This window comes from Sorex fumeus, unplaced genomic scaffold (assembly GCF_029834395.1).
Source record: "Sorex fumeus unplaced genomic scaffold, SorFum_2.1 ptg000115l, whole genome shotgun sequence".
NCBI classification, from domain to species: domain Eukaryota; kingdom Metazoa; phylum Chordata; class Mammalia; order Eulipotyphla; family Soricidae; genus Sorex; species Sorex fumeus.
In genome coordinates, this window is record NW_026606172.1 from 7001965 (window position 1) to 7028545 (window position 26581).

General features: G+C 35.0%; 1 protein-coding gene across 1 annotated transcript in view; it reads right to left on the reverse strand.

Annotated features, from left to right (window-relative positions):
• CADM2 (cell adhesion molecule 2) overlaps positions 1 to 26581 on the reverse strand; it is a 356137-nt gene that overhangs the window by 283420 nt on the left and 46136 nt on the right. Inside the window, exon 3 of the mRNA XM_056135463.1 lies at positions 2215 to 2364. Within this exon, the coding sequence (XP_055991438.1) occupies positions 2215 to 2364 (150 nt within the window). The remainder of the gene's footprint in view (positions 1 to 2214; positions 2365 to 26581) is intronic.

Here is a 26581-nt window from a genome sequence, read left to right on the forward strand (position 1 = left end):
GGAGAAACGCTATAAAGGACACCTTGAACAAAGGAAGGGCGCACATATGCTGCCTGAGCCCATGTGTGCTTACACCCACGTGGCTGAGCACACGTGGTGTCCAAGCACATGTGTCGCCCGCATCTCCCCTCTTGAGATGTGTACTTTCATGATTTCATGTCTAACCTTACTCTCTCTCTCTCTCTCTCTCTCTCTCTCTTTCTCTCCTTTCTTCTCTCCTTTCTTTCCCCCTCACTCCACGCCTTAAAAAATCCTCCAAATAAAATCTATTTACTTCACTGCTTGTCTACGCCTAAAATTCCTTTCTGTGAGGCGAGACAAGAACCCAGTAACCCTGAGTCCCAGGTGGCAGAGGCGGTTGGGGAGACAGTGACCTTCTTTCTCCTCCCTGCTTCACATAAGTCACCCGTGGAGCCCACCGACATCACCCTCTTCACATAAGTTCCCCGTGGGGCCCACCAACATCAACCATTTCTCATAAAATTTAAGTCAATCTTCCCAAGAAGGATGACACCATCCCCAAGGGACACTGGGAATATTTAGGTGTTATCCATGTTTTTAGATGCACTCAGGTGAGCACTTTCCTTTCCTTTCTTTTTTTCTCCCCTGATAGGTTGATAGGTTTGTTTTGGCTTAAAGAAGGTAGAGGTAGACTTTTGGTAAGATGAAGGGGAGGTCTGCATAATCTTTTTTTTTCTCTTAAAAGGGGGTAGTGGCCTAAATATATTTGGGAACCACTGGTTTAAGTGCAAATTTAGTTTTCATTCAAGACTATGCAAAAAGGAAAACTATAGCAGTATATAAGACATAGTGTCTGTATATCGTAAGCAAACAGGAACTTTTGCTGGATTTGAATACACAATAATTACCAAATGGAACTGGTTTCAAATATTTTTAGTGTTATTTTCACAAATTTATCACCAATCTAGATATTAAGATTGTGCTATATGGTTCATATAAATATATTTGTATTCTATGTAATTTAAATTTCTCTAAAGTAAAAACTCCATATTTTTATTACATAAGCTCACTCCTGTAAGGGACAGGCCCAAAATGGACTACCACCAGAATTAATTTAGCTTAGCTCAATAGGAACCTGCATTGCAAAATAACTTGTTTTTCAAGGAACAGGTCTAGATAAGCTTTTTCAGATCCGCTTTATAGGAGCCTGCCCTGCAAAATAACTGGTTTTTCTGCCCCTGAACAAGGAATTCAGATACAGGTACTCGAAGGGTGGGGGTCAGACCAGATAACCGGATGTCTCTCACAAGACCCATGTTGCAAGACCCAGGACTGCCTTAAAAACCTGTCAGTTCCTAAGCACCAACGCAAAATGCTGATCTTTAAACTATAGGCTAAGTGATGTGCCCTTAATTGGATTGGTTAAGAAAGCATATGTTGTTACAAATCTATTGGCTATGAAATGCGCGGGCTTTGCAGTAACGGCCAGTGAAGGCCTATATAAGATCCCCTTTGAAGAAGTTCGGGGTCTTGCCTCACCTAACTGACCTACGTGTCTGTGTAGGCGGCTTGACCCTGGCTAGCCAGTCTTACAATAAACCTTGCTTGCTGTTTGCAGTCTCTGGAGTCTCTTTGTCGTTAAAGGGAGATCACAATCTGCGCCCTAACAACTCCCTTATCCCAAAGTTTATAACAATTATTAAAAATTACAGTGAGCTAATGAAATACTGTTCAAGTTAAATAAATGCAGTCTCATACTTAATGTGAACTAGAAGTATAGATTTAAGTAAACTTATGATATGAATCCATACTACAATGCTTACTTTTAAGCACAATTCATGAAAATAAAATTTCAAAGTATTACTAATATAATATCTTCTAAATACATTAAATTAAGCATGCAAATTAATAAAACAACACATTATAATACCAGGAAAAATATTCAAGTCACACACAAGACAACTAGAAGATTGTAAGAGTATAGTATCTGGAGAGAAGATAATTGTGGAGAAAAAGTATAAAACTATTTCTGAAATAGAATTAGAACTGTTTATTTTATTAAAAAGTTGACATAGGTTATCTTTAGTGTTTATGACTTGCAAACTAAAGTATTTAATATTTAACATGTTTAAATACAAGCAGCAGCAGTTTGGTAATCACAAGGAATAATTTGAATCATCTCAGAAAAATAAATTCATTATAATTATGACATTTTGGAATATGATTAAAACATTTAAAAGAAAATATATTCACCTTTCTTGTCATCAAAGTACAGAGTCTGTTGAGCTGGATTTGACCACTGGAGGGAGGTGTTATCATTTTGATCAACTCTGCAGGTCAAAATTGCAGTTCCACCTTCAACAACCGTTACATTCTGTGTTAGTGGAAACTGCCCTTGGCTGCCTGAAAGGGGATTAAAAGAAATGTTGATTAAGTAAAAGTTATAAAATGATTAACTTCCCAAGAGTGACACTAAATCTAACGTTCCACTCCAAATAACATTTACAGCAAACAAATGGTGAAAACCTAGATATTAAATATATAAAGAAATAAAGATACAAGACAAAATAAATATTCTTGAACAGAAGACAACAGTTTTGATATATCTTTAGGTCTACTTTTGGTTCTCTATAATTTCCAGAATTTCTTTCCTTCTAAGCACACACTGAGATTCATATTCAAATAGTAGCATGATTATCATTAATTTCCTTTGGACTTGCATTAATTATGTGGTGCTAGACCTGGTTATCTTTGAAGATAAGTCCCTAGAATAATTTTGGATTAAACAGCAAAGGAAGTGCCTGGCATACTTCCCTTGTAGTTCCTATAATTCTGAATAAAGTCTATGTGATATGGATACTTTAGACTCTATTTCTGATAAAACCAATAAAAATAGAAACTTGTTTTAGCAGGGTTTCTAGTACATATAACTGGATTTAGAAATACAAAATATGTTTTTTGTTTGTAATGTAAATATTCTTCAAAATGTTTACCTTCTTTTTTTCCTTTCTATAGTTTTCTGATTTTATGCAAAAAATGTCTTTTGTAATCAAGAAAAAAATTATTTTTAAAATGACCCCTGTCAATTTTGGTATCATGAGAATGTAATCAAGTTTTTCTTCTACCTAAGTACCATACTAATTAATCAAAATAATTTGTGTAATAACTTTACTTAATAAGAGCACTTCTAATAGTTAAAACAAAATTCAGGCACATGGAAACATTATTCATAAATGTAACTTCAGTAAGATTATCTGGAGTTGAGTTCTGCGAAGTCTAGTAACAATTATCAACATGGGTAAAAAAATTACTTTCTAGAGCCAGGTTAAAATACTATTATGTGAGTAAAGTAGTTCATTAAGTCAAGGGCAATTTACATATGCAAGAACATTATGATGACATAATCACACCCATGAAATGTATTTTTCTTATCTTCAATAGTTTTGTAATGATTCTATCATTACTACAAGCACCACTTGAGGTTATGCTGGAGCTATTGGCATAACAAATCTTATTACCAAGAAGTCTGTTTGGCACCATAAAAGATGGAAGAGCCTGAAGGGGAACATTTCTTCCCAGACCGAAATGACACAAGCACAGAAGTTCACGACCACATTATATAATTAAGTCTATCAAGCATAAAGATCTGGTATCAGTGGCTTTGTCTTCTCAATGCCAACCTCTCAGAGTCACCATAGCAACTCCTCAGAATATCTCCCAGAAATTTTTTGGAGGGATAGCACAGCACAGCGGGTAGGGCGTTATCCTTGTATGTGTCTGACCCGGCCGACCCGGGTTCAATTCCTCTGGCCCTCTTGGAGAGCCCGGCAAGATACTCAGAGTATCTCATCCACATGGCAAAGCCTGGCAAGCTACCCATGACATATTCAATCTGCCAAACACAGTAACAAGTGTCACAATAGAGACGTTACTGGGCCCACTCGAGCAAATCGATGAACAACGAGAGGACAGTGACAGTGACAGTGAATTTTTAGGGCAGAGTTTGAAAACTGAGGTTAATAGATGTCTGCAATAAGTTCTTTAATAGTTGACTTGAAAGTCAACAGGTGCCAGAGTGGGGTGTGTTTTACCTTCAGCTCAGACAGAGATGACCTCTAGTAAAGAAACATGGAGAAATATTAATATTGTGTCTTGTGAAGTGAGGCAAAAAAAATCAAAACAAAAAAAGAGAAGACATTAGTTAACATTAGAAGAAGCATAACTATCAGAAATATCAAACTTAAAACTCATAAATTTGAAATTCAGACTAATTTTGAGATATGTTGCTTGGGTTACCAGGTATGGATGCAATGCATAACTTGGCCAATAATGGGGTGGAAATGATTCTTTGAGTAATAAAACCTACACAATTGCTAACAAATACATATAGGTCAACTCAGATGACAGGTTGACTATCAACTGGGACATAAATAATAATGCCTACTTCTTTAAAGAAATGTAGGAAGAGCAGTGATGCTTGCAACAATGTTGTCTACTACATTTGCAAATAATTTTTTAAAACATCCCCTTAAGAAAATATTATACTTCTCATTTCACAGATGGGCAAACTGACACTGGGAGGTTAAGTGACTTTGCCTTGGTGAAACAAAGTCAACGAACCATTTGGAATTTGTTATGAAACTTCAACATTTTATTCTTAATTTTTCCATAAAAGCTGCTAGGGCATAGTAACTTTGCCACCATTTGTTTAAAAGTGAGTCATACAGCAATAAAAAAATAAAATAAATGAGTAATTTTAACAGCAAAACTTTAAATTACATACCTTGCTGAATTCTTTCCTCATAAATTTCTAATTAAAATCTACTAAGAGAGAATGTGCTGCACTTAAATATTCTATCTAGACTTACTTTTGACAATTAGTTTAGTCTACCCTTTTTGGCCAGAGAAGAAAGAAACTAGTATTTTGAGGTGGACTCTTCTTGCTATTTCACTAGCACACCTACACCTTGTACTTTTAAATGGGCGTTAAACCAGTTTCCCATCATCTTCTCTCCACCTTGAATCTAACTTTAAATTACTATGACTTCAGTTCCCTGGTATCTGACACCTAAAATCCCTGCAGTCAAATAATTTACTTTTTCCCAGTAGAGTGCAAACCCATGTGGAGAATATACTAATCCTAAATACCCTTAGGATATGTGATTTACAAAATCAATTCAAAACCTAGTGTAGTAGGCAGTGAATCTTCTCAAGGCTTTGAATTGCTTTTTTACTTCTGGTTAGAACCTGGAGAGAGCATTAAGTTAGCTGCTATTTCTCTCTTTTAACTCTGCTTGTCATGTTCATCTTTTAATTTAGGCTTGGAAAATTTTTCCAAGGAAATTAATAATTTTCCCAATTAAAATAGTGACTAGGTTACCAAATTAAGGATTCCTCTTCATTATATGCATCCAACACATGTTTTGAGGCAAATTGATTATGCCTTGCTTGCATTGCATGAATCTGCATTCAAAAGGTGCATAAAGAAATAAAAATTTGCTAGAGAGTCTGGGAATAATCAGAAACTTAAGAGAGTGTGTGATAAATGTAGGAGAAGGAAGTCTTGTTGTGGTACAATATACATAATCTTCACTTACACTATTTTTTATTATTAAGAAATTCTAAAATGCACTGGTCATATAATTGAAAGCTGATTATTCAGAAATAATCTTTCTAGGGCTGCTGCTGGAGAGTGTGCTTGTTCTTGCATGTCGTTGACCTGGGTTTGATTGCAAGTACCTGTTATGGTCCTCTGGGTCCTGCCAGGAGATAGTCCTGAGCATAGAGCCAGGAGTAACTTCTGATTACAACTGGGTGTAGCCCCAAACCTCAAAAATTTAAAAAGTAATAAATATAATAATTTTCTAGGGCTGTAGAAATGGTACAGTAGGAAAGACCCCCACCTTGCACGCCACTGGCCCAGGTTTGGTCCCTGATACCCTATGTGGTCCCTTGTGCACAAGCAGAATTGACTCTTGTGGACAAAGTCAAGAATAAGCCCTGAGCATAGCTGAGTATAACCGGTAGCACTGAAGCACTGTCCTCCCATTGTTCATCAATTTGCTCTAGCTGGTGCCAGTAACGTCTTACACCATATTTTGACATCTTGTTGTTACTGTTTTTGGCATATCGAATACATCACAGGTAGCTTGCCAGGCTTAGCTGTGCGCAAGAGATACTTGTAGCTTGCTGGGATCTCTGAGAGGGGTAGAGGAATCAAACTCGGATCAGCCCCGTGCAAGGCAAACAAACACCCTACCCGCTGTGCTATCACCCCTGCCCAACTATAACCTACAAAACAAAAATAAAATGAAGACATCTCTTCTGGCAAAGTTTACCAGCAGCCTTTATTTTAGAGAATTCTTCTAAGTTACCTAACTTATGAAGAGATTTAAAGAAACATAGTTACCAATTTGAAAATTTTGAAGCTGGTTACTTTTTGAGGTATTTTACTTTTTATCTCCCTCATCTGGTGTTCATTTCCTTTTATTGTTTACACAGGCATCTTTTCTCAAGGGGCAAGGCAATGTAGGCCTTCTTACTTATCTTTGAATCATCTACATTGTTTACATTCCTGTAGCTTGTGTTGGAGCTTTCAACAAGTGCTGGGTGTTCAAAATGCAAAGACATAGAACGGTGGTGGCTGTGTTTGTAGGGAAATTGTGATAGAGGAATTTAGGTTGCCTGCACTTGTTCACAATCAAAGTGGAAGGGCAAAAGACCCAGATTTTTTTTTCTTTTTGAGTCACACCCAGCAATGCACAGGGGTTACTCCTGGCTTTGCAATCAGGAATTACTCCTGGTAGTACTCAGAGTATTGGACGCTGGGAATTGAACCTGGGTCAGACGGCCTACAGCTGTACTATCTCTCCAGCACCAGAAGAACCAGATTTTAAAACAGTGAAGGGGAACATAAACAAAAACCATAAAGCTGGTTTGCATCGTTCTGTGGGAGCACATGGACTTCCACTCTTCCCACTATATGCTGAATAACAGTTTGAAATTGATCACCATAGGAGTATTTTCAGTGTGAAAATTGGCAAGAACCTCCAAGTAAATAGTTTTTTCCTCATAGTCATTGGTTGAACATGCACAAGCTCTTCATTAAAAAAAAGTCATTCTTCATATATTCTGTTGGGGATGTTGCACAGTTTTTTTTTTGTTTTTTTTTTTTTTTTTTGCTTTTTGGGTCACACCCAGCGATGCTCAGGGGTTACTCCTGGCTCATGCACTCAGGAATTGCTCCTGGCGGTGCTCGGGGGACCATATGGGATGCTGGGAATCGAACCCGGGTCGGCCATGTTGGCTGCGTGCAAGGCAAATGCCCTACCTGCTGTGCTATTGCTCCAGCCCCATGTTGCACAGTTTTAACATCAGTAAGTTTCCCCCTGAAAAACCTATCAACTTTTTATAAAGCACGATAATTCTATGCACAAAATTATTTTTCCATAATTTTATCTTTTTATCAATTCTTGTTCTCTCTCTAATCATTATCCCAATAGTTCTCTACGTTTCTCATCTTTTTATCTATTCTATGGACAATAATCGTGAACTATTAAATTTACTTATTGCTATGTTTATTTCTGTCTAGCTAGCATCAATGATGGAAAGCAGTTAGGTCAACTTTTAATTTGATAATTTAATCCCATGAAAGACACTTTAATTAGAGTGAATATTCAATATCCTGAGAAGATCATTCTTCTGGCCTGATCTAATAGTAGATCAAGTAGTGGCCATTATTTCTTTGATGATTTATGTTTTAATGCTTCAAGTGGCATGTATTTAAAGAAGGGACAGTTTCAAGCTTTCTGATCTAGGAATTACCAAATTAAAAATCAAATAACTGAGGCTTGACTGTTGGCTTCAGTAAGACAAGCATTGTCTGCCTCTCACTCATCTCGTGCAGTCTTTGCTGGCTTCTCACAAAAGACCTAGGACACTGTCCCATGGGACACTAAGAAAAAAATTCTAAGATTTGGTCCACTTGAACCTACTGACAGACAGTAATGTGCCATGAGCAATGAGAAGCAGTAAGCAAAGCTGTGAGGAGTGATGTTTGAATTCAGAAGTATTGTTGAAAGGGAGCATACAGGCATAGATGCGTAATAAACACCGATCCTAAAGCAGAGCTTTGCTTCCCCAAATGGCAAGCAATTCAGTCAAGCCATGCTATCTCCTGAATTGATGGCTAGTGAAGGCAGTGGTTCTCTCCATCTCTTTTCTTGTGCTAACGAAGAAATGTGGGCCTCCAGCACAGCTCAATGCACACTGAGCTGATTGACTGCTTAGTTACTAAGAGCAATGAGAACCTAAGTGTGAGTGTGAGTGTGTGTGTGTGTGTGTGTGTGTGTGTGTGTGTGTGTGTGTGTGTGTAGGTGGTGATACAGTCACTGATCTTCCAGAGTGAATGATGAAATTGTATAACCTATTTAACAGGAACTGGAGGAACCTTATTGTTTTTTTCTTCCTGAAAATAAGTAAAAGTTTCTGAAAGACTCATATTTAAAAACAGTGAAGGGAACACAAACAAAAACCACAAATCACAAAGGATAAGAAATGAAGAGAATTTAAGACAAATTTCAAATAAAGTACAAAATCATCACAAGGTAAAACTGCCACATGTTTTAATGCCTTCCAGTTGGAATATACTATACTCTCTGAAAATTGTCATTATGGTCTAAAATGTTATTTAATTTCACAGACTGACAGGTTACTGGACTTATTTTGGCCTGCTTTTGAATATATGTATGTTCTAACATAACCTCGTATTAAAATATTAAAACACTCATAATTTTATTATGAAAAGTACAGATGATAAATAGCTCAATGGAGGCAAACTAAGCTAAATATTATTAAATGTAATTTTTTTTTATTTTGGGTCACACCTGGAGATGCACAGGGGTTACTCCTGGCTCTGCACTCAGGAATTACTCCTGGCGCTGCTCAGGGATGCTGGGAATAAAACCTGGGTTTGCCTTGTGCAAGGCAAACGCCCTACTTACTGTGCTATCACTCTAGCCCTTAAATGTAATTTTTAACAAGAAATAACAGAAAGAAGCAACTCCAATTTTCAATTAAATACAAAATTAACCAATTAATCTATTCTTTAGGATATTTCCCAGCTATTTTCAACTCTCTCTCTCTCTCTCTCTCTCTCTCTCTCTCTCTCTCTCTCTCTCTCTCTCTCCTCCCCCACCTTCAGTACTTTGCTCTTCTTCACATTAGTACATTAGTCTCATCAACTGGTTCGTGGATATTTATACAAAGAACTCTTACAACTTAAAAACTTCAAGATTATTCTTATTGCTTAAATTAGAGACTAAAAATATATCTAAATGCACACACAGCATGCTATTATTTCCACTAAATTACAGAAGACATTCTAAACAAATAAGCTTCTAATGTGAAAGTTGTGATTCAGGATAGTTGTGTGGCCTGAAACGTATTGCATCCTAAAGCCTATCGGATTGAAAGCATCAATGTCACTGATACAAGTTCATGTTTCTTAAGAGTAGTTCAGTGAATGCACGAGCATGTGAGTAAGGTATAGGGAAGAGTGATAACTAATAATAAAATGTTTCCACCTTTGAAAAATCCCTGTGTCCTTTCAAATATTTCGACTCATTTTCTTATCTTTCCAACCATCATGCTAGCTTTTAGGTTTGTCCGAAAAAGACAATAAAATAAAACTTGAAGTTTTCTGTTTTCCTAGATTGCCACATAGAATGCATTTTTCTTTGATTATACTTCATCCATTCAGGATTCAGTTTGCCTGGTAGAGTTTAACACCTGGTGTCCACCTTCTGCGCCACCCCTTCAACCAGCTCTATGGAACACGGCCATCATTCTGGTGCTGCTTGCCAGTTTCCATAGAGACAGGAAGCACTTGGGGGACCCGTGTTCCATTGCCACTGCCAGACCAAGGCAGGGAAGAAACAAAGCTGGCGGGCAATGGGTCTTGCAAGGCCAGGAAAGGTTGGAAGGACTTTCTCCTTCTGATAGCAGAGTGCAGGGGTGCCAAATTGGCTGCTTCCACACTTACAATCCTGTCGACCAGATCCTATGTTCACTATGGCCATTGTGAGCCACCCTTTCTACTCCCAGTTCCTGGAGCAGGACTCTCGGATACCCAAAACCTGGCCCTAGTCCTTCATTGGCTTCTACACTGTGACAAAAGACTCTGTCAGATTTACAGTGGCTCCCACAGCTCCTGACCAAAGAATCATAATTCTCCTGTAGAAATTTCACCTTTTTTTCTTTCCAGAGGATGATAATAGGCTTTCCTGGACACTAAAAGCAGACCAAAAAAACCTATGAAATAACCATAGAATTGTTTCCAACTGACCTACACAATGACTGTGAGAAGGTGACCCAGTTAACTACATAACATTATATGAAAACTAGTTATCCTTTACTGGGTTTATAATAGGATTGATAATCAGAGTTGATTCTTGATTATCAGAAATGGGGTTGGTTCTGAAGAAATTTACAATGCAGTTAGAAATCAAGACCTGCCCTCCCTTCATTTAAAATGTGTATTTGTGTGATAGTTCAGTCTTCTTTATATATGTATTCCAGGTATTTTTTATATAGAGTATATTTCTCTATCTTTCTTATTATTACATAGACATAGAACAGAATTTATATTTTTCTTAATTTATAAAAGTCTGAGCTTCATAAAACATTTAAGAAATCCTAGAAAATGATGTACTGATGCTTTCTGTTCTTGCTTAGTGTCTGTATTGTTTTAGCATCTTTAAAAGTATTCCTCGAGCAGGCCCAGTAACGTCTCCATTGGAGACTTTGTTGTTACTGTGTCTGGCATATCGAATACTCTCGGTAGCTTGCTGGGCTCTCCGAGAGGGGCGGAGGAATCGAACTCGGGGGTAGGGCGTTTGCCTTGCACACAGCCAACATGGCTGACCCGAGTTCGATTCCTCCACCCCTTTCGGAGAGCCCGGCAAGCTACCGAGAGTATCTCGCCCACACGGCAGAGCCTGGCAAGCTCCCCGTGACGTATTCGATATGCCAAACACAGTAACAACAAAGTCTCCAATGGAGACCTTACTGGGCCGCTCGAGCAAAAGTATTCCAATACGAGGCTGGAGCAATAGCACAGCTGGTAGGGCGTTTGCCTTGGATGTGGCCAACCTGGGTTCAATTCCCAGAACCCCATGATACCCTGAGCACCGCTAGGGGTAATTCCTGAATGCAGAGCCGGTAGTAACCCCTGCGCATCACCAGGTGTGACCCAAAATGCCAAAAAAATGTATATTCCAATTATAAAATATTGCCAACATTTTAAAGATCTATTTCTGTACTAGATAAGTTCTATACTTTCTTTGCTTGCTTTACTGCTTATTTTTCTGCCCAACAATAACCCAAAAGTTGATATTATGTTTTATACTTAGATTAAGTATAAATATATCTAGCATAGTGTTTGAAAATATAACTTATTTCATTAATATAAATCATTCATAAGATATTTCAAGTTTTCTAAAAAATAAAAAAATAACGGTACAAGTACATTATTTTTCAACAAGAAGTTAATTTCATGCTTTGTTCATTTATAGTTACAGGGCTACTTTTTTCTACATACAAATAAATCTTCAAATATTGTGTTGTAAAAGAATGAAAAGCCAAGCATTCACAATGAAAAGAAAGCTTCAAATCTTATAAGTAGTACAACAGATTAATGATTTATTTTTTTTAACTTAAAACAGACTTACCTGACAATTATCATGAGCTTAAAAAGTAATTTTATCTCTAGTTTTGGTTTTCTGGGTCAATAAACAAGATCTAGAATTGACTAGCTCTGCTTTGCTAACTAATAAACATTTGAGAGGCAGCCTTCCAGAGAAAATAAATTTATGACCAAAATCACTGTCTGGTTTACAGTGAACCTCAATCATGTAACTGAATTCTAAATTGAGATGTCAACCTGGAGGAACTATTCTGGAAAGGAACACACAGATGGTAGGACTCTTCTGAAGACAGGTTGAAGAATATAGTGCTAGGTGCACAATAATAAATCTTCTATGGGCAAAAATTAAATAAATAAAGACTGGGTTGAAGATAATTCTTCAAAATTGAAGTCCTTAGGAAAATGTTCAACCTGTGTCAAAAAAAGAGGAAATGATGCATATGCATTTTATTTTACCCTGTAGATCTTAGACAATCAATTTTTAAGTACAAAGTTATATTAATTTGTGCACAATTTTAAATGTTTATTGCTTGGAGTCAGAGTGATAGAACAGCTGGTAAGATACTAGCCTTGCAGGCAACTGATCCCTGGTATCCCTCTGATCACCAGTGGGAGTGATTCTTGAGTGCAAAGCCAGGAATAACCTCTGAGAACTTCAGGCGTGACCCAAAATTACCACAAAGGATTATTTCTTTAGAAGTTATTTGGAAAAATAAAATATATTTTTTCTGGTAAATTTTCTATGGATGAAAGTATTTATATTTAAGGGTAGGAGGATAGTACAGTGGGTAGGGCACTTGCCTAGCACAGACTGACCCAGATTCATTCCCTCACATCCCATATGGTGCCCAGAGCACAGCCAGAAATAATTCTCTAGTGCAGAGCCGGAAGTAACTCCTGCGGATCTCCTGACCCTCAAAAGTATTATGTTTAAAATACTTTTAAACGATAAGCATTTCCTTAGTAGTAGAAACAGAAGCACCATTTTTCTTTTTCTAATGGGCATCAAATATTATGGTGACCATTGTAGGCATTTTTGAGGATCCGAACATTATGTTCAAAAACCAACTTTGAACATATGAGCATCCTGTTCAAAATGACATTTCCTCAATTATTTAAGTCTTGATCAATATGTTGTAACATATGAGTCAACTTGAATAGTCCTGAAGGAACAAACTGCTTTTGGGAAAAAAAATGTAATAACACAGTGGTTAATAGGATGTGTTTTTCACTGTTTGATCACTTCTGAATGCACAAAGATGTCATTAATGTTGATTTCACCCATCTTGCCTATGTTTACATGCTTTGATGTTCAAGTTCTTTGTAGTGCCACATTAGATCTAGGGGAACATTGCCCTATGAAAGCAAGTGGAAACTGCTGTGGGATAATATTAAAATGAACAAAACTTGATACTTTGTATAGATTGGTAGATAAGTTAGCTCAAGTAATTGTACTTCTGATAAGGCAGAGAAGAATTTAATACCTTATGTTCATAAACTTTGGGGAATTGGTAAGGAAATAATAATGCATGAAATGCTTTACACGTAAACTTTCAAAATAGAACTTCAGTAAAATTAACTAAGGTAGAATTTTTAACCGCTAATCTTATTTCACAAATTTTAAGAATGCTTTTTTAGGGAATATGGTTGCAAAATGATAACTGCATATAATAAGTTTATAATAGTTAGTGGTATATTTACTGTAGTATAGGAAAAAAGAGTTAGTTCTTACCATTTTTTTCTAGTCCTAGAAAATTCCCAAATGCTCGTTTTTTTAATAAAGTAATTTTTATTCAAATAATTCTTTAGTGTATATTTTAGATTCATAGGATCTAAAATCAATGACAACTGAAAAGAATGCCGTGTAAAAACACCTACATTTAATTGTGGAGGTCATTTAATGAGTAACAAAGTATCAGAACTGAATAGATATATTTGTATCAGAGAGCGGCAACCGACAGCATAACCCTGGTTACACTGAATAGCAAGACATAAAGACTGAATGAGCCCTAGGTCCCCAGATCTGCAGGATTCTCTGAGTTGACACAGTCCATATAAACTCTGTCTAATCTGAATAAGAGCTGTGCAGATTCAGTAGCATTTTTAGAAGTCACAAAACTTCTGCTAGTTGCTGGCAATGTGGCATATCTTTCATTTTAAGACTGAGTGAACTAAATTCTAGTAAAGCTGGATGGGTCTCATGTGTATTGCCATATAGATATACGAAGACAATCACTTTGTGCTGCTCTAGCAGTGTGAGTCCTGCAACTAAATATCAGGTTGACAAAAATTAACATTTCTGCACAGTCTGTATGCCAAAGACTTCCAGAAAGAGTAGGGATGCGAAATTATTCATTCTCAAAGCAATATTAGAGTAGATCTAATAAAATGTGGCATATTTCATAAATTCCACATGCAGTTTGTGCAGTAAGACATTTTTTTCCAAGTTCTACTCTTATGTGCTGTGCTAGACCTGAAAACAAAAAGAAGTACTATGATAGAGACAGATTTACCTATATATTTCTCTTTTTGTATACATGTTTACATAAAACACAAATACAGTTTATTTATTGCTATTACAGTTCGTTGCTTAAATTTTGATATCTACTAAAAGTTTTTAAATTTACTTTCTTTGTAATTTTATATTTTTCAGATTTAGGGATGAGTATAGACTTAGAAAGTGATTGCAAAGACATTGTAATATTGGGGATAGTGTTAGCAACATGTGGAATGCAGTTTCTATCATTATTGAAATCATAGGTTAGCAAATTCAAACTTGCCTATCTAGGCAACTATTAAAATAAAAAGAAAAAAGTACATGATATACTTATTATCTTTTCTTATTGAGAACAATAATCAACTTTCAAGTCTAAGGGTTATAACTCTCTAAGTAAATTTCTAAATTCATGAAATCCATCATTACTAAAAATGATCTAATTAATGATAAGATAATCCAATAAACTCTGCTAGGTGTCAGAATTTTTTTATTAGTACTAAACCGATAATTTGTAATGCCTTGATATTACTTTAAAAAATATAGTGTGTATTTAATGAGAAAATTTTGATGGGGAATATGTTTCCTCATTTTTTCTTGATTAAGCTTGTGCAGCCCCAGGGCACAGGAAATATCGACTCATATGGCAGGGTTGATAAGCATCAACTCTCCCTGCTGACTTAGGCCAGCAAGCTGCTCATGAATCCAGCAGATGTTTCTACTATCTGGGCCAATGGAAACCTTATGGACCTTTATTCCTTCATCTCCTCCCAGGAGCAAATGTTAACACAGCAGAAACTTGAATGCATGCCAAATCAGAAGCAGAAGGGTTGGTGAGAACGATGGGTACACTTTTATCCATAAATAGTGGTCATAAGTGATTTGAACTGATTATTAAGCCATTTTAATAGCTTATTTTTGTGCATTTTCTACTTCATTTAGTCAATACCCTATAAAAATGTCTGTATTTCATATATCATATATTCCAAACACATAATCTTAGTTCTTGAATGTGCTTAATGCTTCAAGAGATTAAAAAAAAGAGAACAAAATCTAAATTTATAAAAATGTAAAATTATTTATCTATAATAAATATTCTCTTATATTTAATCTAGATGGGATCAGTTGCTGCTCAGGACTTTCTACCAGTTTTGTGCTCAGGGATTACATCTGGAGGTACTTGGGGGACCATATGTGGTGCAGGGTATTGAACCCAGGTAAACAGCACACAAAGCAAACATCTTACCCACTGTTCTATCTCTAACCCTCACAACCCAACTTATATGCCACATGCCATATAAAACTTAGTGATTTGGGGGGGAGGTTGAAGAGATAGTACAGCAAATAAAATACTTGCCTTTGCCTGTGACCAATCTGGGTTTGATCTCTGTCCACCTACATGGCCCTCTAAACTCTGGCAGAAATGATTTGAGTTCAGAGCATGAGCAAGCCCTGAGTATTGTTGATTATAATCCCTAGACAAACAATAAGAATGTAGTTTTCTGGATCCAGATTTTTTTTAGAATTTTGAAAAAAAAGTGATTTAAGCTGAGCACTCTTCATTGAGTATAAAATTTAGGTGGCTTTAAATTTAAATTGCAATCTGATTAAATTTCAATGATAACTTGTTTCTTGTATCTCCCTCAACCTTCCCACCTTCAATTACACTGACCTTGTAGAGTTTCCACTAAGATTTTAGATTGTGTACTTTTTATCATCTATATTCAAATTCTGTGTTTCAGAGTCTGAATTTCCCCTTAACCATCGCCTACAAGCAACTAGAGTTTCTTCTAAGCATCGCAGTAACTTAAAAGAGGTTTTAAAAATGGTGCAGTGTATTTATTATACTCTTAAACTATGTATTTTTCACATTTATTACAGTACAATAAGATATTTCTTGCTGACTAGAGCTAAAAATGTTTGTAAAGAAATAATTTAAGGTTTGTCAATTTCATTTATTCTTACATTATTTATTGACCACCCACTATAAAGCAAGTCATGTTAAATGCTAATGAAAATAAACGGTAGAGTTCATAAGAGCACTCCATAGTATTATAATTGATAGGGTATATTTCAATAAGGTCAGCATTACCAGTGTCCTATAATACACTTAATCAACTCCAAACGCTATAGAATGAATGCTTGGCAAAAACCTTGTTTTCGTTTGTTTCTGTGATTACTTTAGAAAGGGCATGTCATTTTGAGCACAGTAGCAAAGCATAAGTAGCTAAAAAATATTGGCAGTACTTTAAATGTTTCCTGGGCATAACACTTAGATAGGTGTGAATAGAAAAGACACTCATTCACATAAATTTCTAATGTCAAACATTTAACAATGTTTCCCCTTTGTATTCTAATTGTCAGACTTTATTTTAAATCCTTCAATGAAGTTATGGGTATTGCTTTGCTTTGTAAATGGGAATAGAAATTCTGGTCCAGAAAGCTTGCAAACATGGCCATGAGACAGAAGCACTACAGAGATTTAATTTCCTACAAAAGTATTCTTTGCAAGCTGTGCAAACAATCTTTGGTTAAACAAGGAATCTAGATGACGGAGATTTTATGTTTCAGTGAAACAATCACAGACACAATTCCTGGTTTTTATAATAAAAGAAACCTCAACAAATAGACAATCTTTTTATTCTCTGTATTATCTTTCAGAAAGAAGACTTCAAAAACCTTTCAGAAGGTTCAGAATTAATTACATAAAAAATAAAATAAAAGATGCAATAATAAATCCATGTCTGCATCTGAGGACAATACAATAATACTGTATGACATGATAAAAAACAGTAGAATACAGAACCTCAGAGAGAGGCATTTATATCCATATTCTCCAATGGACAAATTACTGTTAATTCTAAACTTTATCAAGCTGTCAAAAACATATACTAAGGTCATAGAATATTTAATTATCTTAGTATTAAAATGGGTTGGAGCTATAGCACAGAGGGTAGGGCGTTTGCCTTGCATGTGACCGACACAGGTTCGATTCCTCCACCTTTCTCAGAGAGCCCCGCAAGCTATGGAGAGTATCCCACCTGTACGGCAGAGCCTGGCAAGCTACCCGTGGCATATTTGATATGCCAAAAGCAGTAACAAGAAGTCTCACAATGGAGACGTTACTGGTGCCTGCTTGAGCAAAATTGATGAATAAGGGGAGGAATGTGCTACGGTGCTATTAAAATATTGTCCTTTAAAAGTGGTAGCAAAATCTAGTGCTTACTCAGAAAAAAAGAAAATTCTTGAAGATGAGCTTTTCTGTGTGAGGGAGGGGGCAAGGGAGCACATATTCATGTGTTCAGGATCTGCTCCTGGCTTAAAGTTTTAGGGGACATTTTTGGGAGGCACCATATCGTGTGGAGGATCCAAAGTAGGTCACCTGCATACAAAGCATACACTCAAGCCTTCGCATTCTCGCCCTAGTACCTTTGGCTGAATTTTCAGAAAGAAAATTCAGATAGAAAATTCTCCTCCGAAAACTAAATAAATAAATAAAATATATCCGGATAGAACGGATGGGTGGTGCCTCTGTGAAATGTAGACATATACGGAAAAGTCGGGTATTTGATACTGATTCTATTGAGCAAACTAGTCCCAAACCCTGTGGTGTAGCTAAGTTACCATCTTCACTGTTCACTGTGCTGTGAAATAGCTATTTGCACTGAAATCCACTGGATAACCCCCCCCATCCCAACTGTGCTGCCAAGTGCTTAGGTGGTCAGTTCCCAGTCACCTCTTATGGCATCTGCTAGAGTTAGCAGGTCCTACCTGGGCTAGGTAGCTTTGGCTCCTAGGTTGTAAGATCATGGCCCCATGAGCACTTTTCACAGCTCATCTTTCTTAAATTCTATAGAGTCCCAATGGTGAAAATAAATGTTGTCAAGTCTAGAGTAAATATGGAAGATGGAGAGTGAAATGGAATAGATGATAATAATTATATGTAGAAACTAAGTTAGTTGATAGGGAGAGTGGTGTCTTTAATGACAACCAGAGATATTAAGAATGACAGTCATGTTAACACTTTAAATGTCACAGGAACTTAAGTTTATAAAAAGACAGAAGCATGCGGGTTAGAACTGAGGGATTTTCCTTTAGAGAAATTAAGACAAATGAAAAGAGAAACCAAAGAGCAAAGTGTCAATATTTTTTGTTTCCTGGGCCACCCTGCAGTGCTCAGAGTTTATTCCTGACTATGCACTCTGGAACCACTCCTGGCAGAGTTCAAGGGAATTATGTGACATGTAGGAGATTGAATTTGAATAGGTCACCTTAAAGGCAAGGGGCATACCTACTGCACTATTGCCCTAGTCTCTAAATATATTTTTGAGAGGTGTAGCACTGTAGCATTGTCCTCCCGTTGTTCATTGATTTGCTCAAGCGGACCTAGTAACATCTCCATTGTGAGACTTTGTTGTTACTGTGGCATATTGAATACATCCCGGGTAGCTTGCCAGGCTTTGCCTGCATGTAAGCTACTTAGAGTAGCTTGCTGGGCTCTCCGAGAGAGGCCGGGGAATCGAAACAGGCTCGTCTGGGCTGCCACTGCGCAAGGCAAACACCCTACTACTAAAAATGTATAGAAAGTATATTCAAAATATGGCAAGGAGTATTTTATTATATTTATTTATTTAGTTTTCGGAGGAGAAGCGGTTGGTACTCCTGGTGGTCCTCCGGAATCACCCCTGTCAGGCATCATTCCTGGCAGTGTTCAGGAATGTGCTGTGCAAGGGATCACACTCAGTCAGCTACGTGGAAGGCAAGCACCTTATCTGTTGTACTGTCTGGCCCACTTTAAAGTATTATACAAGTAAATAAAGTATTATGCAAGTGCATAAAGTATTATGTAAGTTATGTATGAGTATTCTCCATCTCACATTATAGCTATTTTAGAAGGTAATCTTTATTTTATTTTAAAACCATTAATCACTATTTTGGTTTGTTTGTGGGTCACACCTGGCGATGCTCAAGGCTTACTCTTGGTGTACGCTCAGGGATCGCTCAGTCAGGGAGGGAACCTGGCAGGGATTGAACCTGACTGGATCAAACTCAGCTGGATCGAACCCAGCTGGATCAAACCCAGGTCAGTTGTGTGTGAGGTAAGCACCTTACCTGCTATATTACTGTTCTGATCCCATAATTCACTTTTATGAGGTTTTTTGGTCTGCGTTAGTTTGGGTTGGGTTTTTGGGGTATTCTCAATAGTGGTCAGGGCTTACAAGAAAATCTTGGCTTTGTGCTGAGAAATCATTTCTGGCAGGAACTGGAGGACTGAACCCAGGCGGGATGCTATATATGGGAAGTGACTAACCACTGTACTCTCTTTGTGGCTTCTCTAAAGTTGTGCTCTAAGTACTTTAAAAGGTATAAATCTGTTTGAAGGTAAAGTTGCTACTTAAGCTTGGACTCTTCCCCTAAATAACATGAATTTCGGGGAAACTTCATAAAACTAATTTCACTTTTACCCCCTATTTACTTAAATATGTAAAAATAAAATGTATATAAGAGGACACAAGAGGAATAAAATGAAAGAAATTTAAAATATAATGGAGAAAATGGGAATAGGGAAGAAAAGCTCATAAAAACATGAGCTTTGAATATAGGAAATGTGCTGCATGCAATTAGATAAGCTGGAATATCATGAAAGAGTGTCATACAGAATTTATTTATGAAAATGATAATGCTGAAATACAAAATGAAAAATTTGCATAAGTAGATGAAAGTTAGAGAAAGAAAATATATGCATATTTATGTACATTCTGAAAATATAATAAGCACTGAATTTGAGATGGTTTAAAAGGAAACATGAATAAATAATGTATAACCTGATTTATACTAGAGGAGCAAATAAACAGGAATGAATTAAACTGTGATTCAAAGACCATATCAAATCAAAGCATATTAAGTATTAGGAATTTCAGGATTAACATATATATACATATATATACAATTTTTAAAATATAATATGACTAAGCTTTTTGGGGATTCACATTCCCTTTAACCTAAAATTCATTGTATAGAAAGATATAATAAACATGATTAGTTAATAAAACATCTTTAAGTATTGTATAAGATAGAAGAAATTAAACATTTTTGTTTAAAATGCTTCGCATATTTAACATTGAAGTTTTACATTTCTCCAATGCATAAAATACAGTCACTCAAATTTAAAAACCAGTATTAATCACAAGGTATTTATTAGCATCAGCAATATAAATAAAAATAGGCAATATGTTAAAAAGAAATAACTAATAAATGGCAAGATGAGGATTTTGCACTAGATCCTAAAGGATCTTTTCATCCAACTAGCAGTTCAAAAAAAGTAATTGGTTTCTATCTCTGCAATATAGTGATCTTAAAATAATGCTATTGGAACAGAGTGGTAGTATAGCAGGTAAGGGGCTTGCCTTGCAAGCTGGCTGACCCCAGCTTGTTTCCTGGCACCTAAATACCCCCAGAAGTGATTCCTGTGTCAGAGTCAGAAGTAAGTCCTGAATACCAGTTGAGTGTATCCTCCCAAACAACAAAATAATATTATAAGTAACAGTATTATAGAAGAAACCGATGAGATCAGCATCATAGAGTTCTGCCTATGTATTCCTCAACATATTTTATATATCCAATTTTTAATATTGGCATATTCAATATATTTCGAATTAACTTTTGTTCATGGTATGAGGAGGTGTCTAGTTGAATTCTTTTTGAATCTGGCCAATTAGTTTTACCAATACCTTTTGTTGAAGAGGTCCCTCTTGCTCCATGCAATGCACATAGTCCTTTTTCAGAAATTAACATAATGTTGTTATTTTGAACTCTAAAATTCCAGAGAAATTGATTCTTTTTTTATTAGAATAAAATTAAAGATGTATTTTTCTCACTTTTTATTTAATTTGCTCACTCAGAGGACTAAAACCTGAAATTAATCTCTACTGCCTATTTTAATTTTTAAGTTTAATTAAATAATGCTAATTAATTAAATTTTATTTTAGTATGACAACAATAATGAGGAGCAATTATGATTTTACTATTATTAGTTCTTATGCATTTTTATTAGAAGTTTAAAAGGAATTAATAGATTTTTAAAAATTGCCGAAATATAAGCAACTGGCTTGTATATTGATATGTGCATTAAAGTAATTTTCTAGATCAGCGAATTCATGTTAGAAATGGTTGCTGTACTAAAATTACATTTCATTTTTTGCTCAAAAAATCCTTTAATAAAAGTCTCCTACTTTTTAAATTACTGAATTATTTTAAAGGTAATTTAGTACCTAATAACATGTAGACATGGATAGATTTATCTGAATAGCAACTGTGAATTGAACCATGATTTACTCAGAAATGAGAGTGTAATTCCCTTTGCATGTCACTGAGTAAGTTTATTGTATCAGATTGTATGTAACTGAAATAATGAAAGATCAACCCTTAGGTACTTTGTAATACACAAACGCACCAGCGTAGCATGGAATCTATTTTATAGAGTTAACTTTGAATGAGGCAAAATATCTAAGAGCTTAAGAATAGAAGTCAGTATAGACAAGAAGAAAAAGCAGATTATAAAATTATGAATGAAAATGATTATCTTATTAGAGATCTAAATAGATTTTGTTTTTAGGCTTATACAATATAATCATTACAATATGCTTTATGGTAATGAATTTTCTATATTGTCATTAAGACCTAATTCAGGTAATATTATATAACCAATATCTACATTAGGAGAACCAATAATAATACTACTAATGTTATTGTACTATCATAGGACAAAAAACTCTTAAGTAGGATGGCATCAATTGTTTTGAGATAATTTTAAACAGTGTTCAAAATATACTCTTTTAAAACCTGAAATAATTATAAAATTTGCAAAATAATTTGGGTTAATAAGGCTTTAACATTTTAGGTCATAATTTAACTTTTTCTACTAGTTTCTTTACCAATGCTTTCTTTACAACTGCCCTTTATAGATGTTTCATTAAACACATGTTGCTAAATATTCTATTTTATTTCTTAGTCTGAGTTCTTAGTTTTATTTTTGATGAAATTTATTAAAATCAAAAGATAAAATTGATAGAAGAACTTATTTGAGCATCATAGTGCATTTGTGTGTATGTGTGTGGATATGCATGTATTTGTGGTATGTTTATGAACATATTTTCTAGATTTTTCTCAACTGATAATAGTTGAGTTACAATTTCAAAATATTTATTTATTTTTGTTTTAAGGCTCACCTGGCAATGTTCAGACATTACTACTGTCTCAATGCTCAGATCACTCTTGGTAGTATTCAAGAAATCATGCATGGTGCCAGAGTCAAACTGGGGTAAGTTCCATGTGCAAAGCAAGCACATCAACACTTGTATTCTCTCTCTGGCCCCAATATGCAAAAGATGTTCAGTGCAAACTTCTTAAACGATATTTGCATATCATGAAGATTTACCACACTGAGAATTTTATGACAAGTAGCTATTATAAATATAAACCATATATCTCTGCTACTTTTTTTTTCAGTGTTTTCATGGCCTTCCCAATCTTAATAATAGCTGTAATGTTATCAAAAGTAGTTGTATCACATGACCTTGGGTTTTATTTAAATAAGACATCTCTTACGAGACAGACTTTATAATTATTGGGGGAATATAGATTATAAATAAACCTAAATTTTTCTACTTCTGGGACTTTTCTTTGTATTAAAAAAGAGGCAGAAACTTTGGTGGTTACAAAAGGTGGTTACAAAAGTGTTTTATGAGTTAAAAATATAATTTAAAATTCGTGAGTCAGAAATCAACTAAATATAGCTTAAAATGAGCATCGGTCTGATTTAAAAATAAAATCGCTCATTTCAAGTCACCAAAAAAAAATTTTATGAGGATAGTACTTTTGTAACACAGGTTTAAAAAAAACAGGGGCTGGAGTGATATTACAGTGGGTAGGGTGTTTGCCTTGCTCGTGGCCAACCCGGGTTTGATTCCCAGCATCCCATATGGTCCCCTGAGCACCCCCAGGAGTGATTCCTGAGTGCAAAGTCAGGAGTGACCCCTGTGCATCGCCGGGTGTGACCCAAAAATCCAAAAAAAAATATATAGGTATTAGATGAAATATATTGTGAGCTGGCTTTTAAAAGTGAATACTCTTATTTAATATATATCCTTGTTTATGGTGATTGTACTATTACATGTAAATGTTTCAAAAAAATTTCCTCTTTAAATTGCAAAATATAATTCTCATTCTGTGTTTAATTGCTTCCTTTATATGACCAGAAATTATGCCATGAGTAATACTATAAAAAATGTCTTTTGGCTATTTAAATTAAATTTAAAGAAACCAGGTGCATATGAAGTATAATTCTCTTTCCCATATCAAGTAGGAGACTGTAATTTGCTTTTCAGTTGACAATATATATCACATTTGTTCTTAAAATAATTTTGGCAAATTTCTAAATGGTGACATAAGATTGCTATTCTTTTGAGAAAATAAAAGAATGTGGAGAAATAGAGACATGAGATTGAAAGTGACAGGCAAATAAAAAATAAAAATAAAAAAAAGATGCAAAACCTTGGCACCAAAGGTAATTGATGCCAGTCACCAGAGGTATAAGATCATTTTCCAGTCAAATGTTAATCCCCCAAATCAATTTTATACCTTATAGTCTAGATAAAATATCTTCTATGTAAAGCTATAATATCTAGCTATTATTTAAAATGTAGCATATATATATATATTTTATACATTTCAAATATTAAGAAACATTCTTTTAGTACTTACTACGAGTGATGCATCATTTTATAACTGACTTTAACATCATTTTGGTATATCCAAAATGACCAAGTTAGGAATGGAATCTAACCTTTCAGGAATTTAAAGTACAGGAAAAAAATAATCAAGGATATTAAGCCAATAAGCTTTTAGTCCTTATCTAAAATATATTGTATATTAATTTATCACTCATAATGTCCCTTAAAGCACCATCACTGCATAGAATCCAGCTAATTAAATTCTAAATGTTTTTTTAAAGCATCACAGGCCTCCCAAACAGTGTTACAGTGGGTTTGGGTGTCATTCCTGGTGATTCTGGGCTATAGTTTTGGCAATAGAACATTGCATGGGTCAGGTAGTACAAGGGGAGACAAGGGCTATACCTGGTAGTGTTTGGGGATCCATGTAGGCCATGTATTAAATTTGGGTCCTTATATATTTAAGGCACAGTCCCTGAACAATCCCCAAAACCCTAGAAGTTTTTTAAAAGTAGTCACTTATCTAAAAATACAGATATGGGGATATCCGTCATTGTGCAGAACCTTTGCTAGCTTCTCATAAAAATGTTTTCTTCCTCTTTGTCCTCGCAACTGGATTGTTAACCATTTTATTGTTCATTTAAGTGTGACCATATGGCTAATTGACAAAGGATTATCAGCTTGACCCACTAAAAATTTCATGGCATTCTGTTATGTGTTCTCTCCCTTCTGGCTGACAGTAATGAAATTTTATAAAAAGAAGATTACAAAGTTCTTTTTAGCTTTTTTCCCTGAAATTCTTTAAGGGAGAGGACCACATCTTAGATCAGGAGCAATAAGTGAGCAAGAAAGAAAAACAAACAAACAAACAAAAAAAGATTAAAATTAAAATATCTTTAAATAATCATTCAGCATGGATCTGTTTATTACAGAAACTTTCAATACTGAACTAACTGAACAAAGACTTAGCAAGAAAATCATCCACAGTAATGATGCAGAAAAGAAAAAAAAAACCGGAAAAAACAACAAATTAAAATGGGACCAACCTGAACTGCCGAACACTAAAGACAATTCTTGGCAAAAGGAGGAAAAGGCAAAACTTAGGCCCTAAATTAAACTAAGAAATAAAATATAGAATTCTGCTTGCTGATTCTCAATAGCATTTTTGTATTTTGATATACGCAAAAACATTCTCCTTCACTAGACCAAACATCTTGTTTAACTTTTGGAGAAAAATAGTTAAAAGAAAGAAAAGAGGGGAGAAGAAAAGGAGAGAAGAAAGGAAAAGAAAAAAGAAAAGGAAGGAAAAAAAGAAAAGAAGAAAGGGGGGAAGTACGTTAATGGTTCCTAATGGTAACGAATATTTTAGTAACACTTTGGAAATCTATTTTGAGCTATATATTTGTTATTAGTCTCAACAGTACCAAAGGAAGTGGAATTGAATTAGTAACATACAAACATAGTTTCTGAGAAGTAGTCTGCATATTGATTCACAGCTTAAATAAGGAATTTAGGTATTGCATAGGTTATGCTTAGGAAAAAGAATATATATATATAATAGACAAAGCTAATACACATATACTTTCTGTTAACCACATAAAGACTTAAATATATTGAAGAAAATTTCAATGTTTTAAATAAAAATTTTCAGAGCTAAAATAACTGGAAAGAACTTTGATTATACTAAAAAATCAGATAAATTTGAATGTTTTATTTTTCAGTATGAATGCATGTGAGGATTTTGTGTTAATTTTAAAATTGGCCCAACTTGCTTTATAGTTCATGAATGCTTTGGCTGTGAACGATCCCGCTAACCTCAACTTCTTTCTCTCCCCATGATACCTCCACTTGTTTCCAATAGTGTCAGAGAGTGCACAGATCCTTTTATCAATACATTTCACACACACCGAGGAGTAGATACAATACTCTACCAACTTGTAAAGATTCAGTGAATTGACAAGCTTCTTTCCTGAAAAACTTCGCCTTTCTTGATTTGTGACATTTTGACTCAGTCAGAAATAGAGCCAGTTCTTTCTGATCATTGACAAAACACTCTTAGGAAAGATCAAAATCTTTTCTTCAATTCATTATAGATCAGCTATTTTATAGATATAACAAGAAGAATCACAGATATTTCATTTAAAAATCGCTTTTCAGAAATACTTCTACAAGCATGCATATATTTCTGGTCTTTCTACACTTATCTTTGAATATTTAAAGGGGAACTCTTTAAAAAGGGGGAACCCTTTTGAAATATAAACATTATTGCTTAAAACTCTGTAGTTTTTATAAATATTTTCTTGGAACATACAAATGCTTAAAATCAAATCAAATAACATGAATATAAATTCAAATGCTAAAGTCATACTGAAATATAAACCATAATAGAAATTTTACCCAGCGCAAATATATTTTTTTTTACTGACATAACATGCCTTAGAAGCAAGATAATGTTGCTCCTCTCAATTATATAAATACTGGATCTTCTGATAATCCTTTAAAATTATTCAAATTTAAAAAATATTGTATTAATGCATTAGTAGGAACATTAATTTTATTCTACCTCTCTGCAGAGAGATACAGATTGATTCATGGATTGACCAAAGAGTTTAATCAAGGTTCAGGAAATGCTGTTATTCTTTACATGATAATTACTAAATGTTACTGAACTAATGAACTGTAGCCTATGCT